General features: G+C 41.5%; 1 protein-coding gene across 1 annotated transcript in view; it reads right to left on the minus strand.

Moving 5' to 3' along the window:
* Positions 1–25,403, minus strand: part of HIBADH (3-hydroxyisobutyrate dehydrogenase) — a gene marked incomplete at both ends in the record, with an annotated part of 110,496 nt that extends 85,093 nt beyond the window's left edge. The window contains 4 exons of the mRNA XM_080701304.1: positions 1,635–1,756; positions 5,896–6,001; positions 14,837–15,001; positions 25,319–25,403. Of these exons, the coding sequence (XP_080557430.1) occupies positions 1,635–1,756; positions 5,896–6,001; positions 14,837–15,001; positions 25,319–25,403 (478 nt within the window). The remainder of the gene's footprint in view (positions 1–1,634; positions 1,757–5,895; positions 6,002–14,836; positions 15,002–25,318) is intronic.
* Between the last annotated feature and the right edge of the window lie 694 nt (positions 25,404–26,097).

Below are 26,097 nucleotides of genomic sequence, written 5' to 3' on the forward strand. Positions count from 1 at the left end.
GATACTGGGGATTGAACCCAGGGGCATTCTACCTCTGCGCTACGCCCCCAGTCGTATTTTATTTTTTACTTTGAAGCAGGGTCTCCCTAGTGGCTGAGGTTGGCTGCGAGCCTGGGACCCTCCTGCCTCAATGTCCCAAGTACCGGGATGACAAGCCTGCGCCACCACACCAGGCTTGGATTGGAATATTTTTATCAGAAAGAAATGATAAGTGCTTGGGAAGATAGATGCATTTACTCTGATTTGTATATCCTCACAACATACACATGTATCAAAATACCAGATGGTCCACATAAGTGCCTTAAATGTGTAACTTTTATGTGTGAATTTTAAAATTTTTTAAAATCAACAGTAAGATCGTGTGCACCATATCAATTTTCAAATTCAACTGCATATCCAGGTTTATTTATTAAATAGGTTTATTAATTAAAACTGATAAAAAGCCACGCCAACCCTAAGCTTATTAGCGTTTTATGATGCAGGTGTCAAAACCAATTCAATATAACAATAAGAAGAGCTAACAATTATTTATGCGTCCACCTAATTTAAAAAAAGTCAGGATATAAGATACCTTTACAACAAAGATCATGTGGTTCTTTATAAGCAAGCAGAAACTGATTTAAATGATCATATTTTACTTTTGAATTCCAAAGCCTACAAACAAGTTTGATATAATTGGAGTAAAATTTCTATTGGCTCCTGCTACACATGCATATATGTATGCATACACCTGCAGGCAGAGTAATTTTGATTATACAGTCATTATGGAAAACTTAAAAGTGACAGACAGTCATCCCTATAATCCTCCCTTTCCACAATACCCACGCTTTTACAATAATAAGTTTCTAGAATTTCTTTAGTTGGTCTCCTTCTCCTCTTACAGGGATGATCGTATGACTTTTAAGTATCTGAGCGGTAAATTGTATTTACAGATTCTCTAATATGAAGTCATCCCTGTATACATGGGCTATACCAAAACCGGTTGTGTTTTAACTCTTATTCATAGCTGTATTTGATTTGCTAATATACTCTTTATGAGTTTTTACTTCTATATTCATGACTGAAATAGACCTACAATAATTCTCTCTCCCCCTGTTTCTGTCTGGTTTAAGTATCAAGAGTTACAAAGGTCTGGTAGAACAAGTCGGGAAGTATTTCCTCATTTTCTATTGTCTGGAAAAGTTCATATAAAATTCAGGTGATCTGCTTCCTGCAACACGGTAATCTTCATCTGTAAGACCATCTAGCCCTAATGTTTCCCTTATGAAATTATATATATATCTTTTTACCAGTTCTTCAATTTCTCAATCATTTATTAGGATAATTCAAGCTATTTTAATTAGCTTCTAAAAGTTAAATTAACAAGCACTGATCTACTGCTATTCAGAAATTTAAACCAAAAATTCACCGCTGTTCAAAACTGTTAATATCCTTTTATCAGAATTTAAACCTAACAATGTATTTTGAGAATACTAAATGTAATAACGGTTTTGTTTTTATTTTTAATGAAAGATTAAGTATCCTATGACGGATCTAAAAAAAAAACCCCCGGAAATATCTTGGGTAGCGCAAAACCATAATTGCTACTTTTGACAAACAGAAATAGGTGTGCATATATCTCAGCTACCACTTACCACCAGAAACAGGGGCGTCCATGAAAACTGCTCCCATTTTCTCAACTTCTTTAGCCAATTCTTTAGAAACTGCAGGGTCAATAGTACTGGAATCTATTAATAATGAGCCTTTCTTCACTTTTCTATGTAAATAAATAAAAACATTTATAGTTTATCACTCTAAAAAAGCACTTTATGCAACTATCTATATACAATCAGAATTAGTTAAAAGATGAGAGCAATCATCTCTCATCAAGGTTTAGTATTAAAAGTGTTGTTAGCCGGGCGTGGTGGCGCACGCTTGTAATCCCCGCGCTTGGGAGGCTGAGACAGGAGGATCTGCAGGTTCGAAGCCAGTCTCAGCTACTGAGTGAGGCTCTCGGCAACTTAGTGAGACCCTGTTTCCAAATAAAATATAAAAAATGGGTCTGGGAGTATAACCCGGAGGTAGAAAGCCTCTGGGTTCCACCCCCAGTACCACCAAAAAAATAAAAATAAAATAAAAGTGACGTTAGTCAGACCTGGCTCAAAATTCTCATATTCATTTCTACATCAATTACAATTCAAAATAAAAAATAATAAAGCGGTACGTGTGTGAGAAAAAAATAAACCGCCGGGCATGGTGGCACATGCTTGTAATCCCAGCATTTGGGAGGCTGAGACCAGAGGATCGTGGTTCACGGACAGCCTCATCTACTTAGTGAGGCCCTCTGCAACTTAGTGAGACCTGGTTTCAAAATAAAGAATAAAAAATAGAACAGAGGGTGTAGCTCAGAGGTCGAATGCCCCTGGGTTCCATCCCCAGACCTGCAAATAAATAAATAAATAAATACAAATAAAAATATAAACCCATGCTCTTCCAAATAAAGCAAAAAAATCTAATAAACTACATAGTATACATTCTGGTAAAGTATACACTAACTATATAATATAGGTAAAGCTAGGATATAAATAATTTAAGACACTTATGAACTTTAAAAGGGTATTTGATAGGATTTAAAGTGTGTTTAAAGTCACTTGGTCTTTAAAAAGTAATTTGTCTTTAACAAGCCATAGTACAAATTTCATATATCCATGTAATTTCCACTAGATCAAATAAACACAACTAAAATCTAGCCATTTACTTCTGGATTAAATATCTTTTATTTTTTTTCAGTAGTACTGAGGATGGAACCTTCTACCTCTGAGCTATACCTCCAGACCTATTTTATATTTTATTTGGAAACAGGGTCTCACTAAGTTGCTGAGAGCCTCACTAAGCTGCTGAGGCTGGCTTTGAACCTGTGTGATCCTCCTGTCTCAGCCTCCCAAGTGCGGGGATTACAAGCATGCTCCACCACGCCCGGCTTAAATATAATTTTATAACTAATTTTTTTTTTTTTGGTGGTACTGGGGATGGAACCTTTCTAACTCTGGGCTGCAGTCCCAGACCTATTTTATAATTTATTTGGAAACAGGGTCTCTTAAGCCAGTGAGGCTGGCTTCGAACCTGCACGATCCTCCTGTCTCAGCCTCCCAAGAGCGGAGATTACAAGCGTGTGCCACTATACCCGGCATAACTAAAATATTTTGTTTTAAATTTTTTTCTGTACTAGTCATAGAACACAGGGGCATTCTACTTCCCAGCTATCACCCCAGCCCTATTTTTTATTCTTTATTTTGAAATAGGGTCTCACTGAGTTGCAGAGGCCTCACTAAGTAGCTGAGGCTGGCCAAGAACCAAGATTCTCTTGTCTCAGCCTCCCAAAAGCTGCTGGGATTACAAGCGTGCACCACTACGCCTAGCCTAACTTTATATATATATATAAATATTTTTATATTTATATATATATATACTTTATATATCATATAAATATAAATAAAATATATTTTTTTTCCTGGAAACCCTTCTCCGGGCTACACTCCCAGACCTATTTTATATTTTTATTTGGAAACAGGGTCTCTTAAGCCAGCGTGGGGATTATAACCTTAAACCTGTGCGATCCTCCTGTCTCCGCCTCCCAAGCGTGGGGATTATAAGCGTGTGCCACCATGCCCGGCTAACTAAAATATTTTTAAAGACAAAATGAAATATTAAACAAGTAGAAAGGAAAACAAGAATGAATGTGGAAATTCACAAAGAATTTTGTCCTTTGAGGTTTGCATATGTTAAATAGAGGAAAGCCGTCTTTTCATATATCATACTTTACCTCAATATTTAAATGTCATTTTTAGATTAAGAGATTTTTATTTATACTATAAGTGCAGAATATATACCTAAATATATCCCTTCTTATCTATTTTTACTGGCTAATAATTAGTTTAGGATCATAGCTAACCTTTAATTCAAAATCCCCAAAGTTCTTACTACATATATACTAACCCAGAGGACAAAGAGTCACCACTGGAAAATTAGAACTGAATAAATACAAAGATTAAAAGAAAAGTGGAAAAAAGTCAGTGATTTAAAAAACTACTAAAAAGTAACTCTTTCTACAGGAAAAAAGAGCATACAAAATCATTTTTTAAAAATTACCCACATGAATTTTTCTAGTTCAAATGCAATGCTTCGTATGTTCCAGAGAAACAGAGAAAACTCTATTAAAGATCACCTCAGTGTGGAGGTTTCACTTTATGGAACCTAAAAATAAGAATTAAGTTTATCATCTTCTATGCGCATAATTTTTTTAAGACTGTAAGTCTTAAATAAATTGGAAGTCATCTCAAAAAATGCACATGCACTGGGTGTGGGGAAATAACCAGAAGAAGATATGAGCCATCCGTGAGAAGTCAACTACAGTTGAACGTAAAGCCAGCATCTCCACGGCACCCTCCCCCGACAACACTGATCTGCAGAAGCTGGGTAGAAAATGGGCCACAGGAGGAGCTCGAGAGGACGAAGACGCACAGATGAGCAAATGCGGCGACCTGAGGGGATGGGAGGGGGAAGAGGGAATTCTCCAATGTTCATGGTGGACATTAACAAACATATTAAGCCAATCACTATGCCAAGCATGAGCAGGAGGGAGGGGGAGGGAGGGGATGGGAACTGGGTAAGGGCTAACGGGGTGACGTATTCAAGTACGCCTCCACCTTCTTGTACCCCACTAAGATGTATGACTAAAATGCACCAAGAAAAAAATTTTTAAAAAAGACCGATCTGCTAGCTGGCCACCATCCTCCCAAGCAAAGAATACTAGTAAGTGAGGGCTGTGTCTCGCACACGCCCCGGGTAACCTGTCCATGAGAAGTAAAGCAGGGCCAGCCCCAGCAGGCCGGGCAGGGATTGGGCTGGGCGCCGGACCACACACAGGGCGGCCCACCCGCTCCATCCAAGTAAGTGTCTTCCAGCCATCCCTGAAATCTAAACATTTATCTTATCAGTTTTCTGCCTAATGTCCAAGTGTCTTTTGCTCCCCACTTTATTAGTTTTCCAAAGCAATTTAATTTCCAAAAACCTCACATTTCATGTGTTGCAGTTTCCTGAAATGAAACCTTTTCTTCTAGTCCTTTATGTGTCTATAGGGCCTATTAGTTTCTACAGGCTCTTTGCTGAAATTCAACAATAAAATAAGCTAGGAATAAGAACGAGTGAGCCCAGAAAACTAAGTTAGGAATTCACCCACCATCGTCCTAACCTAACCACAAGGGTTTGGCAACAGGCAGCAATTAACCAAAAGGCTCGTGGAGCCAGGGGAGAGCAAACTGGAGAGAAAACTGGGACGGAAATTATATTTTATTTAAAGAGCTGCTGCTAACCTTTAATTCCAACTTCCCAAGTTCTTACTACAGATGTCCTAACCCAGAGGACATACAGTAACTTTTTATTATATAATAAAATGTTAAGTAACCGTGCTCTTTCCAATGTTTGGTTTTATCTTTCATAGAGCCCTTTTTCTGAGTTTCTATAGGCCCTAAGAACTTTATGCTTTTAGTAGTTGTACACTTTAAAATGCAAGCTTTAAAAGCCTCTCAAACGTGTTACCAATGAGAGGGTAAATTGAATGCAAGAGTTAAAAGAAGAAACAGAAGCCTATATGTGTGTATACACACACACACACACACACACACACACACACACACACACACACACACACACATATATGAATTCCCAAAAGTCACATTCTTTACTTCAGTGAAAAAAACTCTTTACAATGAGAAAGAAACCACACTACTCACTTTATGAAAGAGAACAGTACAGAAAGGCCTAACAAACATAATTGTAATTTCCTAATAGTTCTAACAAATGTGAAATTCATGAAGTGGCATAATAAGGAAATATCCATGGCGGAGAAGTACGTACTTGAGGATTCCGTTTGCCCCAGAATAAACTTCCATCGCATTAATGCTGGTGGGCAGCATCGTAATGATCCTGTCAGCCTTTTCTGCTACATCTGCTGGGGAAGAGACTACCTTAAAAAAGAAAAAAAAAAGGGGGGGGGGGAAAGCACATTATTTAAGGTCTGAGGCGTTTCTAGAGTGAAAGTAGGATTCACTTTTCACGCACGCTTGTAACAGTGACAGTGCACAAAATCCAACTCTTATTTCCCAATGACAAAGAAAGAAAAAAGCTACTGACTAAAATAGAGTCCATTTCTTCCACACACATAGATGCCATTTCTGTGGACTCGAATCTCCTGTTTGTTTTTAAAAGTGTGAAGAGAGTCAATGGGGCAAAAGCCAGCAGCCCGGGGAGCGGACATGCTTCTCGTGGCTTCCCCTACCTTGGACTCTTAAGCAGTATACTCTGTGGTATGTGCTTTTATCTAAGAAAAACATTCTACTCCAACAGAGCTGGCAGCGCAACTACAAGATTCAGTCGTGATCTGGTGGGCAGCAAAATCCCTGAGCAAATTTCAAGCCCCCACCACCATCCTCCAGTTTCCATTTTCAGACAAAAAAAAAAAAACCAAAAAAAAAAAAACACTGTTCCAATAAAGGTCAGGACAAGCCCATGAGCACTAGCACAGGAGTCCAGCAGTGAGAGTCACTGGAGCCCAGGAGACGCAGGGGCAGGCCTCCCGCCTGACTGCGGAGTGCTCTGGCATCTCCTCTGCTGTGTGTGCACGCAGGGTGCGCTCACTCACACTCTCCCCTGCCCTCGGCTCTCCTGCGCACACTTTGACATCCCTGGCCAGCCTCTTAGCAGTCAGGGTCAGGGAAACCGGTGGCTCAGTCTTGACTCAAATTCTCCTTTAAGAGAAGAAGTCCATCACCCCAACAGTAGTTTCTCTAATGTCTTTTCTCTCTCCATTTAAAACAAGGCAAAGGAACCTGAGGAAGATAATGAGGACCTCTCTCCAGGAGAATGATCTGAGTGTGTAAGTACTGACACAATCCCAGAACATCATGTATGTAGAAACCGGCATACTTTCTATCAGAAAATGGGGCATGACAAAGATGCGTCTGGAAATTGGGGTGTCTCTGCCTTTCCTGGGGCGGGAGTTCACACAGCGTTCGCCTTGGGGTGCCTCTGCCTTCGTCTTGGGGTGCCTCTGCCTGTCCTGGGGCGGGAGTTCCCATGGCGTTTCCTTTTATTTTCTTAGTGCATGAGATGAAAGTGAGAGAATGAAAAGGCAAACAGTGTGTCAGCTGATATCATGAGCTACAAGTAACTACATCTCAAGTTTCCTCAAGAGACTATCAGCTTCTACACCATCTCTGTATAAAGAAATTAGGTAAATCCTTCTTTAAAACGTCCCACAATCAGCCAGGGTCGGGGCACACACCTGGAAGCCCAGTACTTGGGAGGCTGAGACAGGAGCATAGCGGGTTTGAGAAAAGCCTCAGCAAGTAGACTCTCAGCAACCTCGCAAGACTGTTTCAAAACAAAACAAAATAAATAAAATTAGGCTGGGTGCAGTTCAAGGTAGACTGCCCCTGGGTTCCATCTCCAGTACCACACATTCACAAGAAAAATCAAGTATGTTAGTAATTTGCATATTAACAAGGTAGGAAATATTTTTATAAAACACCTCACACTCTAAAACAAAGATATTTTCCCTCAGTGCTTCAATATAATAACTGCAACATTTCAGAATCTATAATGAGGCACAGTCGACATATATATTTTGATACATAACAGGGATTTGCCACAAATGATTCTGAACATTTTATAAAGAAATATTTAAGTTAAATGAAAACTTTTGCTCTACCCAAATAAGTCATGAGATTCAAAAGAGGCAACTATTTTCTGGCAAACAATTCAAGTTCACTCCAGGAAACCAGAGCTCAGTAAAACGAGGAGAAAAGAAAAAGCTGTAGGAGTCAATTCTCCATCCTCGACTATCTCAAGAACAGAGGTTCCTTCCAGAGCCCCACTTGCTCGTCCTCACTTAGAGAAGGCAATACTATGCAAAACAGTGGTGTCTTCCAGCAGCCTTTCCTTCTACGCAGCTGCATGTCTCCAGCTTTCAGGGACATCAGAAGGTCCTGAGGTCTAAGACTCAATTCCAGGCTTCCTCCGAGGAACCGAGAGTTCTCTTCCATTGAGAGAAATTCAATTTCCTCTAGATAACTCCCTGAGAGGTCCCTAAAGGGCACCAACAATTAGCCCGCAGGCCTACGGGTGCTTCCCACCTCCAAGCTCCACTGCCCATGAACTGGCAGTGCCAATTCATCCAACTGCCAAGTGCATGGGGCGACCACTCAGCCCCCTGCATCCCCAGCATCTGCTTCTAGGGATGCTTGGGTTGCCAGAGCACAGCTAGCCCTTCAATTACATAGTGAGGTAGTGTCAAAGCTCACGGGCCCGGAAAAAACGCACGACGGTAGTGATGGCTGGAATGTCACCTCTATTCTGGCCACAACTGCTCTACCTCTCAGGACTACATACATTTGGTTTATGATCGCGACCTTTAATTTGCACACAAAAGGATGGGTATCAGACAGACAGACGGACATTCAAATAATCTTGCCATCAATATGATGACTTCAAGCCTCTGAAATACTTGACGCAATTTGGCCACAACTCAAAAGCCGAGGGAAAAAAAGCCAACCTCCTTGCCAATCTGACACTAACCACAAAAGCCGTCAGGAGCCAAACTAATTAGAGTCCCTGCAATTACATTTGCTAATTGAGTGGATATGCAAAGACGGCGTGGATCAGGGCGAGGAAGACTAACTGGGGGAAGCCAGGGACACGGGTTGAGGTACGCCTCAGCAAGAAGCCACGTGTGACTGCGTGCAAAGTACGCGCCTCCCCGCTTCCACTTCTCAATCCGTAATGTAAGAAGAGTGATCTGGATCATCTTCAAGGGATTGGATCTCCAAAGGAAAGGAAATGGAGGCTGGGATGCACTTATTTTTGGTAACCTTCCATTCTAGGAAGGTATGGTCCCTGTGAAACGGGCCGATGGGACTTGGCAGCATCTGCAGTGGCTGCCGACCTCACGTCTGGACCATGACTAGACCGGCCAGCTGAGCCTCAGCTCTGTGCTGGGTGCCGAGGCGGTCTAGGCCGATCTGCTCATTCCAACTGTCTCACTATTGCGGATGAAAATGACTCCACTTTTTGAATATCTCAACTTTTCACTACCGGAGATCTGTTCCCATGTATTTTACAGTATCGATGGTCTTTAAGAATTTTTACAGCCAATTTCTCTGCTTTTAACTTTGATTCATCTTTATGCCAGTATACATCAATATAAAAAGTAGAGGGCGAGATAGATTAGAGACAAAATCTGCTTTTCGGGAGGGAGAGAGGGCAGAAGGGTCAAGAGCAATCCAAAGGAATTGCACCCCCTTGCACCCCCATGGACGGAGGCAACGGCTGCTAAGCTGCTGTTCTGCATGAACAGAGAAACCTTGCTCTCTCTAGACAAAAATCAAGTCAACTTCAGTACTGTTTCCAAGCACTGTGTAACAGAAACTTGCAAAAAAAAACACAATATGAAGGCAACCTTGTTAAACCTCCCACTCCTGTGGTGTTTAGTCTTTGAAAGTAGGAAAGCATGCTGTTACTTCAAAATTACACTATACTTGAAAAACTGACAAAGATCGCTTGTGCCCACATCTTGAAACATTTGGTCAACAAATATGGAGCTCACTCAGCAAGAGGCTTTTAAATTCTCCTTTAACAGGATGTGAGTAGATGCAAGATTAGATCCCAAGAGATCAACTTAACCAAACATGCTCAGCTTACAACCCAGGAACAACACAACGGTTTCCAATTTTTCAAAGAGAAAACAAAAGAAAAGAGGATCTCATTAAGCCTCATTCAACCAGAAAACTCACACAGAAATGATGCATGTGTCCCAGACTTTTGGCACAGCCCAGCATCTCCAAGGAAAATCCTAGACGATGGGAATGAAGCACAAATGTTGTGCCCTTAACGCTTAGTGTAAAGTACAGAGGGACAACTGGCATCTCATCACACAGTGAGAGAAGGGAGTGTGTGGAGCAGACCCTGTCCTAACACCGTATCTACTAGTTTGGTTTTCATTTTTATCATCGTTCTTTCACTTCAAAAAATATCTACGAGCTAGGCATGGTGGTGCACGCTTGTTATTCCAGCATTTGGGAGGCTGAAACGAGAGGATTCCATTTTCACAACTAGCCTCAGCTACTTAATGAGGCCCTCTGCAACTTGGTGAGACCCTGTTTCAAAATAAAGAGTTAAAGCCAGGCATGGTGGCGCATGCTTGTAATCCCTGCGCTTAGGAGGCGCAGGTTCGAAGCCAGCTGCACTGCCTTAGGAGACCCTGTTTCTAAATAAAAATATAAAAATAGGTCTGGGAGCATAGCCCGGAGGTAGAAGGGTTTCCAGGAACCCCAGTACCACAAAAAAAACAATAATAATAATAATAAAAAATAGTTAAAAATAGAGCTAGACATGTAGCTCGGAGATGAATGCCCCTGGGTTCCATCCTCAGTACAACACACACACAAAAATCTATGATTTTTTCCAAAGCTCTTTGGACTGAGTGATTCAGCCAAGACAGCAGTATGTTTGTTTGTGTGGTGTTAGGAAACAAGAGAAATATAAATACAACAAAGAGTACCATAGCAGCAGCAGCAGCAGCAGCAGCAATAATAGTACTTTCTATGTGCCAGGGTTCTTAGAACTAAGATGAAGATACCATTACTATCTCTACTCTAAAAGAAGAGGATATTTAAGCAGAGAAAGGTTAAGTAATCTGTCTGAAACCAGACAGCACATGGCATTGAGATTTGGGCCTAGGCTGTCCGATTCCAAGCTTTATGTTTTTAAGCCACCACACTCAACATTTGTTGTTTCTAATTATATGAAGGCCTGATGATTGTCACTAGTTTACAGTCTTAGGAAAGGTGCTAAAAGTTGGGATGATGCACTGTAAGTAAAACCCATTTCCAACAAAACCAGGGTGTCATAAAGGAGAACTGAACAAGGAAGCCCGCATTGTTATGGGAATGATCATGAATGGCAAACTGAACCACTTACAAATGCCTCCTCAGAACACGTTAACATTTAGAGCTATAAATAAGCTGATTAGATATAGTCATGTAAAACATATTAAAAGTAAAAATGTTTCCCTTAATAACCCATGTAGCACTTTTAATGCGGATCTTTGAAACCAGGTGACTGCTCTTTGAACTAGATGTGTCAGTTCTGGAACTTTTTCCTCCCTGAAAACAAGCTCCCACTGAAAACATAGCAGCAAAAATTAACTAGGCAGCCTTTCTATGATCTTTTGGGGGAAGGATTTTAGTTTTCTCTGGCTTTCACTGCGTGAGTTTCACTTAGTATATTATTGTGGGTGGCTGAGTGGAGGGAGATGAACATCTGCATTAAAATGTCTAAGTCTTATGAGTCGCTGGGTATAGTGTCACATGCCTATAACCCCAGGATTTCAAAGGCCGAGACAGCAGGATTCCAAGTTTGATGACAGCCTCAGCAACTTAGTAAGACTCTCAGCAATTTAGTGAGATCCTGTTTCAAAAGATAAAATAAGACTGGAGGTATAGTTCAGAAGTAGAATGTCCCTAGGTTCAATTCCCAGTCCCCCCTTAAAAAAAAAAAAAACTAGTATAAATTTTTACTTTTTCCCCATCTTTCACATACTGTGATAGATGTGTCTTCATAATCTAATACGATTATTACTCTTGTTCTCATCTATAGTCCCGGTGCCTGGCATACAGATAGTACTCAAGAAATAACTAAGGTAGTGACTTAATGAAGGTCCCGCTTTGCCAACATCTTACAGAATTTTAAGCCACGAAAATCAGAACAATAAGAGGTAAATTTTCTTCCCAAAGGAGGGGGAAGACTCCGACACTGCCATCTGAGTGGACCGCATCAGAGAAGAGCAGGAGCTGTGCAGAGCAGAGGCGTGCTGGGGCTCAGAAGCTGACTGCCTGCTGGCACCGACACCCAGAGCTCCTGTGTGGCAAACACTGCTACCTTAAGCTCCTCACATAACCCCTCATTCAACCCCCGTGCTACCTCCATGGAAAAGGCACGATTACTATCCTTATTTCACGCATGAAGGAACTGAGGTTCAGAAACAATTAAAAAATTCAAACACTTGCCCACGGCTGCACAGGTACTAAGTGTTGAGAGCAGATCCCAAACCCAGGCAGTTTCAGACCCCAGGACTTGCTGTATCATCTACCCACGAAGGCTGCACACATTACCACACGCACAGTGGCTTAAAACAGCAGAAATTTACTCTCTCACAGCTCTGGGGGCCAAAATCTGAGATGGCGTCAGCAGGCTCTCACTCCCTGCAAAGCCTCGGGAGAACACTTCTCTGCCTGGGCGTGCAGTGTCCGGCAAGCCTAAGGTCGCCTCCGTCCCACGCAGCCTTCTCCCAGGGCAGTCCCAGGACACTAGGCGTGGCACTGGATTTAGAGCCCACCCTACATCCAGACGGTCTCATCTCAAGAGCCGCAACTTAGCTTCCAAAACAGTCACGTTCACAAGTACCAGGGGTTACGATTTGTTTTTTGGTTTCTTTGCTGGTGCTGGGGATTGAACCCAGGTCCTTTGTGCTCGACATCCAAGCTATGCTCCCATCCTCTTTTCTTCACTGTGCTTTTATTGGTGCATTATAGTGTGACTTCATCGCATACATCATGTTGACGGTGACAGACATGCACGCAGCACTTGGTGCCCCGCCCACCTCCCATTTCCCTACCTCCCGATACAGAGCACTGAGACTGACGGTGATGTGTTCACACATGTACGCTAGTCGGTGGTAGTGTTTCCACTACTGGACCTCAGTCTTCCTCCTCCACTTCCCTTAGACCACCTCTCTGGCTCCGCTGAGGCTTGTCTCCCATCACCTGGAGCCCCTCTGGAACCCCCACTACTCCCTAGCTTGCGCATATTAGAGAAAACATCTGACCCTTCACTTTCTGTGCCCGGCTATTCTCACTTAACATAATGTTCTCCAGGTCCTTCCATTTTCTTGCAAAAGACATAAATTTGTTCTTCTTTATCGCTGAGTAGAACTCCACTGTGTGTATTTCCCCTAATTTTGTAATCCATTCACCTGCTGATGGACACCGAGGTTGCCCCATCCTCTTTTATAAAACATAGATTTACTGAGATATAATTCACATGCCATACAATTTGCCCATGTAAACGGCATGATTTGATGGCTTTTAGTGTATGTGTAAGCGTGTGCAACAATCACCACAGTCAGTTTTACAGCCTTTTTAGGAAGAAACTACACCCACTGGTTACAGCTCACCACGTCCATACCCACCAACTGCAGCACTAACCACCTGGGCACTTTCTCTCTCTGTACATTTCTTTAGTCTAGATTTTCATATAGATGGAATTGCACAGTGTAAGGTCTTTTTATGACTAACTTCTTTCACTTAGCATGCCTTAATTGTTCATTTATGTTGTAACAACTATTAGCACTTTATTGCTTTTAATTGCTGAAAAATATTCATTATATAGATATAACACACGTTGTTTATCCACCAGCCCACCGATGTGCACTTGGGTTGCTTCTATCTTCTGATTACCATGAATAATGCTATGATATAGAAGTTTCTGTCTGGGTATTTGTTCTCATTTCTCTTGGGCATAAACCTAGAAGAGCTACTAAGTCATATCATGACTTATGCTTAATTATTTGAGGGACTCTCAGACTCTTTTCCAAAGTGGTGGTACCACTTTCTATTTTATGAGGGCCCCAGCTTCTTCACATCCTCCAACACTTGCTACTTTCTGAATTCGTATGTAGCAACTCCAGCGTGGGTATCTTGCAGTTCTGACTGCCCTTTCCTGATGACTAATGATGTTGAACATCTTTTCATGCGTGTACTGCTGTTCGAACAACTTCCTTGAAGAAATGCTTATTCATATCCTTTGCCCATTTAATTACTTATCTTTTTATGCTGGAGTAGTAAGACTTCTTTCTATATTCTAGAGATGAGTCCTTTACCAGATACATGATTTGAAAATATTCTAGCCCATTCTATGGACTGTCTTTTCACTTCTTTGATGGAAGTTAAACTTCACAAAAGTTTTAAAACTTTTTTTAAAAAGTTTTTTAAAAACTTGGTGTTAAGCCGGGCGTGGTGGCACACGCTTGTAATCCCCGCGCTTAGGAGGCGGAGACAGGAGGATCGCGCAGGTTCGAAGCCAGCCGCGTGCGCTGGCTTAGGAGACCCTGTTTCCAAATGAAAAAGGTTAAAAAATAGGTCTGGGAGTGTAGCCCGTGGGAGTGTATCCCGGAGGCAGAAGGGCTTCCAGGAACCCCAGTACCACAAAAAAAAAAAAAAAAAAAACTTGGTGTTGATGAAGTACAATTTATCTGTTTTTAATTTTGTTGTTCATACTCTTCCTGTCAGATCCAAGAATCCTTTACCAAATTCACAGTCATGAAGATTTATTCTTCTGTTTTAAGAGTTTTACAGAACTTTTTTTTTTTTGGTGGTACTGGGGATTGAACCCAGAAGCATTCTACCCCTGAACTGCACCCCAAGCCCTATTTTATTCTTTATTTTGAAACAGGGTCTCACTAAGTTGCAGAGGGCCTCACAAGTTGCTGAGACTAGCCACAAACCTGTGATCCTCCTGTCTCAGCCTCCCAAGTACTGGAATTACAAGCGTGCGCCACCATGACTAGCTCCTAACTTTATTTATAATTGCAAAAAACGCTCTATAGGACATCTTTTTGAAGACTGGTTTTCAAGCACTTTATACCCACGAAACAACCATTATTACACTTCTAAAAAGCTATCACTTAATTGAAAGTAAATTCATTTTTAAATAACAAAATGTAGGCAAATATAAAGGAAAGCACTTACCTGTTCACCTGCCTCTTTAAACTCTTTGCATGCATCGGGGAACACATCATAAATAATGAGCGGATAGCCATGTTTCATGAGATTTTTTGCCATAGGATTTCCCATGTTGCCCAGTCCAATGAATCCAACTGGAGTCTTAGAAGCCATTGACCTAGAACACACTGATTTCAATACATTACTTTCAATAGAGACAGATAGTATTTTTTATTATAAACATTCTCTCAGTATTAGTAAGTTGGTTAGATGTCTTCTATAAAACAAACTTTATTTTTGCAGTACTGGGAATTGAACCCCAGGGCATTCTATCTCCAAGCTACACTCTCAGCCCTATTTTTTATTCTTTATTTTGAAACAGGGTCTCACTAAGTTGCGAGGGCCTAAGTAGCTGAGGCTGACTGCCAACACACGATCCTTTTGTCTCAGCCTCCCAAGTACTCCCAGCTAAAAGAAACTTTTAAAAGGCTAGTTTTAAATTAGTGACCTAATCACATTAAGAGGTATCAACAATGTGTAAGCACACTAACTTCTAATTATTTATTTTTCCAGGAAACATTCAGATTTTAAGCAATCTCTATTTTCTACCTCTATGACATCCTTTTGCCATTTTTAACAATAAACACAATATTATAATTTGTAAGTTATCTACTATAATTTATAAGTTATAAGTTTATATAATTATAGTTTATAAGTTATAAGTTATCTCTATAAAGTATTTTAGGTTCCTTGTATCTATGTTATCTCCTATGATAATATGCATTAAAAAACTGAAAGCCCAGTATCTTAGAATGGGTCCAAGAATGAGAAAACCTTTCAAAAGCTTTTCATTCCCAACCTCCACAATTACAGAAAGCACCCCTCTAAAGGTACAAAAATAAATCCGGGGGTTAGGGGAGTAGTTTGGTGGTAGAATGCATTCACAAAAAGCACAAGGTCCTGTGTTCAACCCTCAGCACAAACAAATATCTTAATAAAATGCTAAACCCAGGAAAATATATTTCAACCAAAGTTACCATTTTATAAATGTGGCCCTGAGGGAGGGGGGCAGTGAGGAGGGGCGCTTCCACAGGACCGTGGCCTAACAACTATGCACCTTCAGAAGGGAGGGACTGCCATTTATAAAAAGAGGAGGAGGAGGAAGAGGAGGAGGAGGAAGAGGAGGAGGAGGAGGAGGAGAGGGAGAAAAGGAGGAGAGGGAAAGAGGAAGAGGGGAGGAAGGAAGAAAGGGAAGGGCTTTCTTTAAACTCTATACAAGACTTGTTTTTCATAAAAGGCTTCTCAAAATCACACGGGGGGCAAATAATTCAAGATAGGGCTTTAGATAGGAACAAAGTTGTACGTATTACCATGGAAATAAGATTAGATAAAACTTCTCAGGTTTTAGAACTCCACTCAATGAATATTACTGCATGTAGTACTGACATGGCTTACAGACAGACAGGTCTGGCCCTGGAAAAGCTCCTGATCAAGTGAAGGAAGGAAGAGAAAGGACCCATTGCCGGCTCACGCGCCAGCTCCATCTCCCTTCTCCTCAAGGACTGCAGTTTAAAACTGTGGAGCCCAAGTGAGCAGTCACCCTTCGGGATTCAGGTCCTCTCAAATTATGGATCCCCACTCTTTTTGAGCTTAGTCTAAATAGAAAGAGAGTGCCTAAAAGTGAATTATTCAAAGACCAAACACTTAAAAATTAGAGATCTTATTGGGTCGGAAGGCTATTTAATTCCTTTTCATTTGATGACTGGCTCTACCACTTCATGCCCACGCAATGTCCCCTTACTGGTGCTAAGCTTAAAACATGGTGTAACGGGGCCTCTGGCTGACTTTCAATGACAAGAGAAATGACACCTCACTGAACTCTTATTTTGAAATTAAGCCGAATGAGAAGACATTTTAATAGAACTCTAATGCTCATCAACTACTTTAAACAGCCTGATCTATCTTACGCCAGGCGTGGGGGTGCACACTGGTAACCCCAGCATTCGGGAGGCTGAGACAGGAGGACTGAGGTTCATGGACAGCCTCAGCTACTTAGTGAACCTCAGTCCTCCTGTCTCAGCCCCCCGAATGCTGGGGTTACCAGTGTGCACCCCCACGCCCGGCTAGAGAATCCCTTTCCTATAGGTCTTCTTGAGCTCAGGGTCTCTTTGGCCAAGGTTTGAGGAATAGGATGAGCAAAGGTTTTCTGGATAGTATGGGAGAAAGGTTATGTATATGTTAACCACCTGAAACGTGGCGGTTGACAAAATCACCAAAGGAGAATAAAGAGGCTGAAGCCCAAAAGGTTAAACTTCTTTGAAGCCTCGGGGAATGAATACAATTAGAAGTCAGAGAAGATGAAGCCAACACTGAAATGACACAGTCAGAATTAGAAGATAAGGACATTAAGAATTACTGTAACTGCAGCCCATACATTCCAAAAGGAGCAATATGGAAGATGTTTTTTAAAATTCATACTGAATTTCGTGAGAGAAAATCTCCAATGAATTTAGATGAAATTATACTGGAAAATTAACAACAAAATAGACACTGCAGAAGAAAAGATCAATAGCGTAAATGGCACAGCAATAGAAACTATAAAAAAAACAGAGAAAAAAATATTATTAAAGATGAAAAATGGGTGTGACAGCACACCCTGTAATCCCAGTACTTGGGAAGCTGAGACCGATGGACTGCAAGTTTGTGGCCAGCCTCAGGAATTTAGTGAGGCCCTCTGCAATTTAGTGAGAACCTGCTTCAAAATAAAAAATAAAATAGGGTTCGGGTGTAGCTCAGAGCTATAATGCCTCTGGGTTCAATCTCCAGTACCAAAAGAAAGGAAAGAGCGCTAAAAAGCTATGAGACAGCTTCAACCAGCTAAATACATAGATAACTGGGGTCTTCAAATGAAGAAAGTAGAGGAAGAAAAAGAGAGAAAGAATAGACAAAATGTCTCCAAAGTTGAACCATAAGCTCTGCACCTCCAAGAAGCTCAATGAATTCCAATACAATAAATATAAAGAAAACTATGCCAAGACACATCTTAGCCAAAATGCTAGAAAGCGGGCAGAGGGAACGAGGGTCCATTACGAACAAAGGGACAAAGGTAATAACGAAGGTGGAGTTCTTATCAGAAACTATGCGACTGAGAAGCAGTGGAGGAACAGCTTTAAAATACTGAGGAGAAAACTGTCAAGCTAGAAATCTATAGCCAAACATTCACATTTGCATATGTAAAGAGGCACGAGGAAATCTGGAAGGGGGTTTAACCAGTACGCCACTATCTTGACTGTGGAGATGGTTTCACAGGTACAAAAACTTATCAGACTGTACACTTTAAGTAGGTGCAGTTTATTGCATATTAAAATGTATTGCAATAAAGCTGCTTTTAAAAGTTAACATCATAAACTTTTAGAACATTACAGAAACAGGGGAAGAGAGTTCTCAGTTTAAAAATATTAAGAAGATGATATATCAACCAAACATAATGTGAAGTTTGAATGACTCCTGATTTGGGGGAAAACTAAAAAGACATTCTTAAAACTATGGAATTTTGAATCTGAATTGTATATCCGATGACACCATGGAATGATTGCTGTCTGAGGGGTGATATGGGACACCCTATTCCTCAGATTCATACTGAAATATTAGGGCCAGAGTTTTATGATGCCTGCAATTTACTTTCAGATGATGCAGGTAGAATATGTATATATGGAAAAGAGTAAAGTAAATGTGGCAAAATGTTAACAACGGTTGACTCTAAACAGTACACAGATGTTTACTGCATTACTTTTGTAATACTTTTCACTTTAAAATTTTTCATAATACAAGGGGGAAAACTAGTGCATATACATATATATATATATATATATCAAAAAATATCACTAATATGGCAAAATACAAAAAAACTAGGAAAAACGCTTCCAACACATGATAGAAACTGAGCTGCTTCATATGCAGATAGCTTTAAAATCTGGAGAAAATATATAAATACAATTTTTAAGTAGGTAAAAAAATCACAAAAAAGAAAACAATTAACAGTAAAAAATAAATAGCTCCCCCCAAAAAAAAACCTTTGAAAATATATTTAACTTGTAATAAAGAAATGCAAAACGAAGTAATGTGGTATTATCTTTCACCTACTAGATGGACAAATTTTTTTGTTTCATGGACAAAAGTTACCATCAGCAAGGAAGGACTGATTTAAAAAAGGTGCCCTCGCATACTACAGACTATATAAGGTCAATCTTTGGAGTGGCAATTTGAAAAATACTATCTACATTTGAATTTGAATTTAAAGCTTAAGTTTAAAACATGGCTGTTCTTTGAAACAGCAATTCTACTTCTAGGAATATCACTAGGCATGAGGAGGTCAGCAAAAAGTTTTAAGGGTCAGACAGTGAATTATTTTTAGTTTTACAAGCCATAGGCCTCTGTCACAAGTATGCCATTCATTCTCTCTAGCTTAAAAACAGCCATAGACAATACAAAAAAAAAAAGTGTGCCTGTGTATTTGTACAATTTTATTTATAAAAATGGGTGCCCAAGCTGGGTGTGGTGGCGCACGCATGTAATCCCAGCATTTGGGAGGCTGAGACCGGAGGATGGAGGTTCATGGACAGCCTCAGCTACTTAGTGAGGCCCTCCGCAACTCAGTGAGACTGTGTTTCAAAAAAATAGGGCTGGGGGTGTCACTCAGAGGTCAAATGCCCCCGGGTTCGATCCCAAACCCGCAAAAAAGAAAAAAAGTGCCCAACTCTAGGCCATAGTTTTCTGATCCCTAAACAACAGATAGAATTGTTTACTATAGTACTGTTTGTTGCAACAGGAAAACTGCAAATAATATATGATTAATAACAAAATATGCATAATAGGGCATTTGATAATACATACTTAATGCAATGAACTATCATAATATGAATGCTATCAAAAGGAATGCAATATATTGCTACCTAAACACATAAGGCAAGACGCAGCATATTACATATAATACACAATGTACAAGGAAAAAGAATAGACATATACACTTTCATGATTTTTCTATGGATATATAAGAAACAGTAGTTAGATCTGGAGAAAGAGAATAATGGGTCAAATTTGAAGAAAAGATTCTTACTTTTTAGTTTATAACCTTTTGAGTTTTTACCATATGCATGTAACTTTTATAACTATTTTTATAAGAAAGTGAAATAAATAAATGAGCACACGGTAAGTGCTGAGTGTTATGTGAATGAATACGTGCTAGCTAGAGGTTTCATCAAAGGACATATGGGTATAAAAGACGATCCTGCAGCAATTACAGAAAAGCCCCGGTGCCAGCGTGGACCCGGCAAAGGCAAACTCCACGGCAGCAACCACTGCGCACTGCAGGTGCGCTCTCCAGGCTCGGGGCCAGGTTTCACGCCGTCTAAACCAATACGTGGTGTTGTCATTTCTGCCAAATATGTGGATCAGGGGCTGCCAGCCCTACGTCAAAGATCTGGAAGTGCTGTGGAAAATCTGAAAATGTAATAGGGAATGACCAAGAGATCAGTGCAAGACCTGCAGCTAGTCAGCAAACTCAGAGGACTCTCAGTAAGTGGCCAGACCACACACACGGGATTTTATCCGGAATTAGAACACAAGACTGAGAAAAATAGTATTAAAGCTCTGATAGCCTCTGAGGCTGAGGCTGGCTATAGACAAACCGGCGTCTGTGTGTTGGGGGGAAACCAAGAGGGGTCAAAGGACCAGGTGTGAAGATGAGGATCAACAGCAAGTAAGCAGAAAAAGAATCAGAGGGAGGCTTGTCAACACAAGACTGGCTCTCAGGATGGCTTGGCGGAGAGGAATCTGGACCATGAGATCCAGGGAGCTGAACTGAGGCCCAAGGTGGAAGATGGTGCTTCCAAGGAAGGGCTCTGTCTTTGTGTGGTCTTTGCTTGTGGTGAAGTTACAAACCGGTAGTAGTGTAACTAGTTGATCTGATGTAAAAGAGAAGAGGTTATTTATTGATGGAGATATTGTTTAAAATCTTTTCTGAGTGTAGAAGATTCAGTTGAGGTTACTTCTTAGATGTGTGCCCTTGAGGCAAAAAATCTCTTATCTTCTCTAGATACTAAGTTTATCAACAAGAGGCCTACTGCAGAAGGTCACTGTAAAGATTACGTGAGATAACAGTAGGTAAAGCATTGAGCAATGCTTAACACACAATGGCCAATAAATATTAGCTACTTTTATTAACAATGGTCAAGAAGGAGCGCTAGGGGACAAGTGGCCCCTTTTGCCTAGCAAGTTAGAAGAGCGAGTGAGCCAAGGAGACTAAAGGGGTAAGTGCACTTAGAAGATGCCCTGTATCTGGGAAAAAACAATTTTTAGTGAAGATGACGCATTAGAAGTGCTTGGCAAATAGAGAATTTCCTCCCAAAAGGGCAGAAACTCAATGGAATAGACAGTGGAATCGTTACCCTAAAAACCTTCAAACCCATAGAATGAATCTTCCTCTAAGTAAGTCCTGACAGTAGTATGTGAAAATAGCAAAGTTAAGCCACAGATAAAATCAAGCTGGGGAAAAAATAAAATGGTCAATATAATCCAAAGTAATGTTGATTGGTAAAGAAACTAACTAGAAAACCTGGCAACATTAGTCTCTAAATTGACAGAGGCAAATTTATAGAGGTTATGAATCTTTCAAATGCAACCTAAGATAATTTATCTGTTTCTTGGCAACCAAAAATGCTCTAAGTTTAAAAATGTAAAAACTGGCAATGCACTACTTACTTTATATTTCCAAAGTTTTTTCTAATCAAACTAACATATATGTGCTGTAGAAAATTTGGAAAGTATGAAAAACTATAAATAGGGGGAGAGTTAATCTTATTACACAAAAAATAACTCCATGTTAAAGTTTTGCAGAGCCTTATAATCTTTTGACTGCATTTTCCATTATATCATGAGCTTACATTGTTGTTTTCCCTTAACTGAAAGGGATATTCTAAAACTCTAGTGAGATATGAAACCTTAGCTAGTACCAAACCCTATACATATTGTTTTGTCCGATACATACCCTATGACATATACATACTTTATTATAGGGTATGTAAAGGGCTTTATTATAGGCACAGTAAGAGCCTAACAACAACTAATTGTGAAATGGAACAATTATAACACCATAATTTTAAAAAGTTATATGAACACATTCCTTCCCAAAATACCTTCCATTTAATATTTTCAGACTACGGTTAACAGTGGGAAACAGGAACCTCAGAAAAAGAAACTGGATAAGGAGACAGTACTGTACACACAACTTTGTGTCTTACTTTTATCCTATAATATGTTATGAACATTCTGTCTGCTTTAATGCTAACAGTTACTAAACTACGGAAGCTGAGTTACTCTATGGAAGCCTGTATGGTTGGGTCATGTTATTTTAGTAGTAACTATGCTCCTTATGTAATTGCACACGTTTAAGATCAACTTTTAGCACCAGGATCACATGCAGTTATTCAGAACTTCATATGCAACCATGAAAGTTAATGAAATTGGGGAAATACCATTATATATTTGATTTGTAGCCAGATGTGGTGGCACACACTTATAGTCCTAGTACTCGGGAGGCTGAGACAGGAGGATTGCAGGTTCACAGCCAGCCTCACCTACTTAGTGAGACCCTACACAACTTAGTGAGACTCTGTTTCAAAATAAAGAATAAAAAATAGGGCTGAGGGTGTGGCTCAGAGAAAGAATGCCCCTGGGATCAATCCCCAGTAAATAAAATATGCATATGTATATGTGTGTGTGTAGTGTGTGTGTGTGTGTGTGTGTGTGTGTGTGTATGTATATGTGTATATATATACATATATATATATATATATACACGATTTATGCTAGAATTCGGCTGCTCAGCATAGATTTCATATATACAAAGAGATCAATAATTCAAAAAAATTACTATTCCCGTTTCTGTATATCATACAGGTTAATTTTCCTGTTTTACCTTTGGTCAGGTGGTCTTATTTTTCAATATATGTGTTGGTTGAACCATAAGAAGTATAGAGGACCTACACCCATAGATTTTCTTTTGCTGTACTAAAAGAGGCCTAAAATTAAATTAATTAACTTTTAAAATAAAATTTAAAATTACTTTTATTAAATGCATGAGGAATAATAACATACATATGGTATAATATTACTTATTTTCCTATTTCCTTTGTCATGCTTTAAATATATTAAAATTAAGATGTGCTACTGACTGGCAACTTTTAGATCTCATTTTCTATAAATACATTATAAGAATACTTAGAACACTGCCTTCCATATGATATAAACATTTTTTTTTTTTTTTTGGTGGTACAGGGGTTCCTGGAAACCCCTCTGCCTCCGGGCTACACTCCCAGACCTATTTTATAGGTTTTATTTGGAAACAGGGCCTCTTAAGCCAGCGAGGCTGGCTTTGAACCTGTGCGATCCTCCTGTCTCTGCCTCCCAAGCGCGGGGATAAGCATGTGCCACCACGCCCGGCGACGATATAAACATCTTAAATTTACTATGGAGGCAAATATTCCACAGAATTCACAATACTGAGTATGTTACTATTGAAGATGATTTTTTCCTTAATATCCCTACGCACCACACTTGCATATAAAGTGTCTTCTATCCTTTCATACTAGAGCCTTACTGGCAGTGGTAGTGCAAGCTTGTAATTCCAGTACTTGGGCGGCTGGGAGGCTGAGACAGGAGGATCACAGGTTCTCTAGGCCAGCCTCAACAACTTGGGGAAGCCCTCTGCAATTTAGTGAGACCCTGTTTCAAAATAAAAAATAAGATAGAGCTGGGGTGGAGCTCAGAGGTAGAATGACCTGGGATTCCATTCCTAGTATTGAAAAAAACAAAAAACAAAAACTAGAATCTCAAGAGTTAACTAGCCGGGCGTGGTGACCGGCACTTGTAATCCCAGCCTTCGGGTGGCTGAGATGGGAAGATTGCAATTCACCGACAGCCTCGGCTGCTTAGTGTGGCCCTCCGCAACTTAGTGAGACCCTGTTTCAAAATAAAAAATAGGGCAGGGGGTGTAGCTCAGAGATCGAATGACCCTGGGTTCCATTCCCAGATACACACACACACACACACACACACACACACACACACACAAAGTTAACTTTGGAAGTAAACTGAAATTAACAAACACTTAAAATGATTCCACAGAATAAAAATAAACCGTTTAAACACATCATCACAAAAGTACTATTTAAAGTTTTTCATAAATCTACATTCTTATAAAATCCTTAAGCCAAAGAACCTGAAGTGCAAGATCATATGCCAAAATGGTGTAACCAGCCTTGAGAGGCAGGCCCCTCCATTCACAAGGTAGGTACAGGAGTCGGGAACTAGATTCTTCCACCACGAACTCTAAGAACTTGCACAACACCAAAAGGAAATCAAGCGTGCACTCAGATATCATTAGAACATTCTGTAAAGCCACAAATACATCTTCCTTGGCTAACCAAATCTGAAAGGATTGTACATTTCTGCGAAAACTGGTGCTTCTTTGAGCTGTGGGGGGACGGGGAGTTCAGGTCGGCTGGGGATGGAATCCAGGGCCTTGTGCATGCCAGGCAAGCACTCGACCACTGAGCTACTGCCCAACAGCAACGAACAGCTCTGCTGGAACTCAAACTCCTACAGAAATATACTGACAGATTCCTCCATAAATAAACCAATTTTTCAATTAAAGAGGAACCTTGGTATCCTAGAGTACACAGGTAATCCGGAGGAATCCAAGACCACTTTCTGGAGTGTGTTGGGGACATCCTAATTTACTTACTCACGTGGTCTCAGGTTCTTCTTGTAAAAAAAAAATAAAAGACTGAATTAGTTCTCCATGGTGCTACGTGGACCTCTAAAAACTGCCCCTTCCTAGGTCTCTGGTTAGCGTCCCAAACTCACAATGGTAGGGGGAGGGAGGCAGGGGAGGTTCTGGCCACAGTTTTGAGGACGGTCAAGTGTTTCGTTAATAATTTGACAGCAGTGCCACTTCCAGGCAACAGGGCTCCAGAAGAGGGGTAAGCCCGCCCCGCTGGTCAAAGGTGACAAACTTTGCTGGAAAACTCGAATTCAGACACCCTACCTAAAAGGGTTAAATACAAATGAGACTCACTCGGGGGGCAACCTAGGGGCCAGGGATAGCCGGGATGAGCCCCTCCAAAAGTCCTCGGAGCCCAAACTCCAAAGAGCACGTCCCAGGCCCAAAGAATCCTCCCTTCGCCCCAAGTTCACCCCAGCCCCATCCTGAACCCCCCAAAGGGCGCTGATCCCAGCACACCAGAAAGGCAGCGACAGGAGGTGGGGGTACTAGAGGCACCCGCAGCGGCCGCGGGGGGGGGGGGGGTCAGGCCTTTGGAACCAGCCACAATTTTGGTTCTAAATCCCAACGCGACCGCTGCACACCCCGGGAAAGCCCTCCCGGGCCGTCAGGGGGCGAGAAGCCGGCGGCCGCGCAGGACGGGGGAGAGGCGCGAGGTCCTTACCGGCTGCAAGGCTGGCCGCTGCGGGCCGGCGGCTCCAGTAGCGGAGGCCCGAGGCGGCCCCGCGGAGCCGCAAGGAGGCTGCCATGCTGCCCCCGCCCCGCCTCCCCGCGCGACCTCTGCAGCCGCCAGCCGCCGCGGACGGCGACGTGCGCAGCCAGGCGGACCGCACGGCCGGCGTGGGGCCGCGCGCGCATGCGCGATCGCCGCCCTGGGCGGGGCGAGGACGCTCCGCGCCTGACAGACAGTGGGACGGGCCAATGGGGATCCGCGGCCCCGCCCCCGTGTTTACAGCCGGCGGGCGCGAGTCTCGCGTTTACCCTACGCGGAGGGTGTGTGGGGGGCGGTGGCTGTCGCCCGCCTCCGCCGCACATCAGCTCACCCCCCAGCTCCGCCTCCTGCGAGAGCTGTCCGTGCTCGGGCTTATTCCTTGCAGGCAAGGACAAAGGGACGTACAGCCGCCGCAGCAGATTTTTTTTTTTTTTTTTTTTTTAATGGACAGAAGCAGAAGTTCCCAGTCTGAAGCCGGGCGTGGTGGCGCACGCTTGTCATCCCAGCATTCGGGAGGCTGAGACCGGAGGAGCGCGGTTCGCAGACAGCCTCAGCTACTCTGCAACTCAGTGAGACCCTGTTTCAAAAAAAAAAAAAAAAAAAATAGGGCTGGGCGTGTAGCTCGGAGGTAGAATGCCCCTGGGTACCATTCCTAGTACCAAGCAAGAAAAAGAGAGAAAGAAAGAAAGAAAGGAAGAAAGGAAGGAAGAAAGAAAGATTGATTCCCAGTC

The sequence above is a fragment of the Muscardinus avellanarius genome (genome assembly GCF_963383645.1).
Source record: "Muscardinus avellanarius genome assembly, chromosome: 9".
In the NCBI taxonomy this organism is placed as follows: domain Eukaryota; kingdom Metazoa; phylum Chordata; class Mammalia; order Rodentia; family Gliridae; genus Muscardinus; species Muscardinus avellanarius.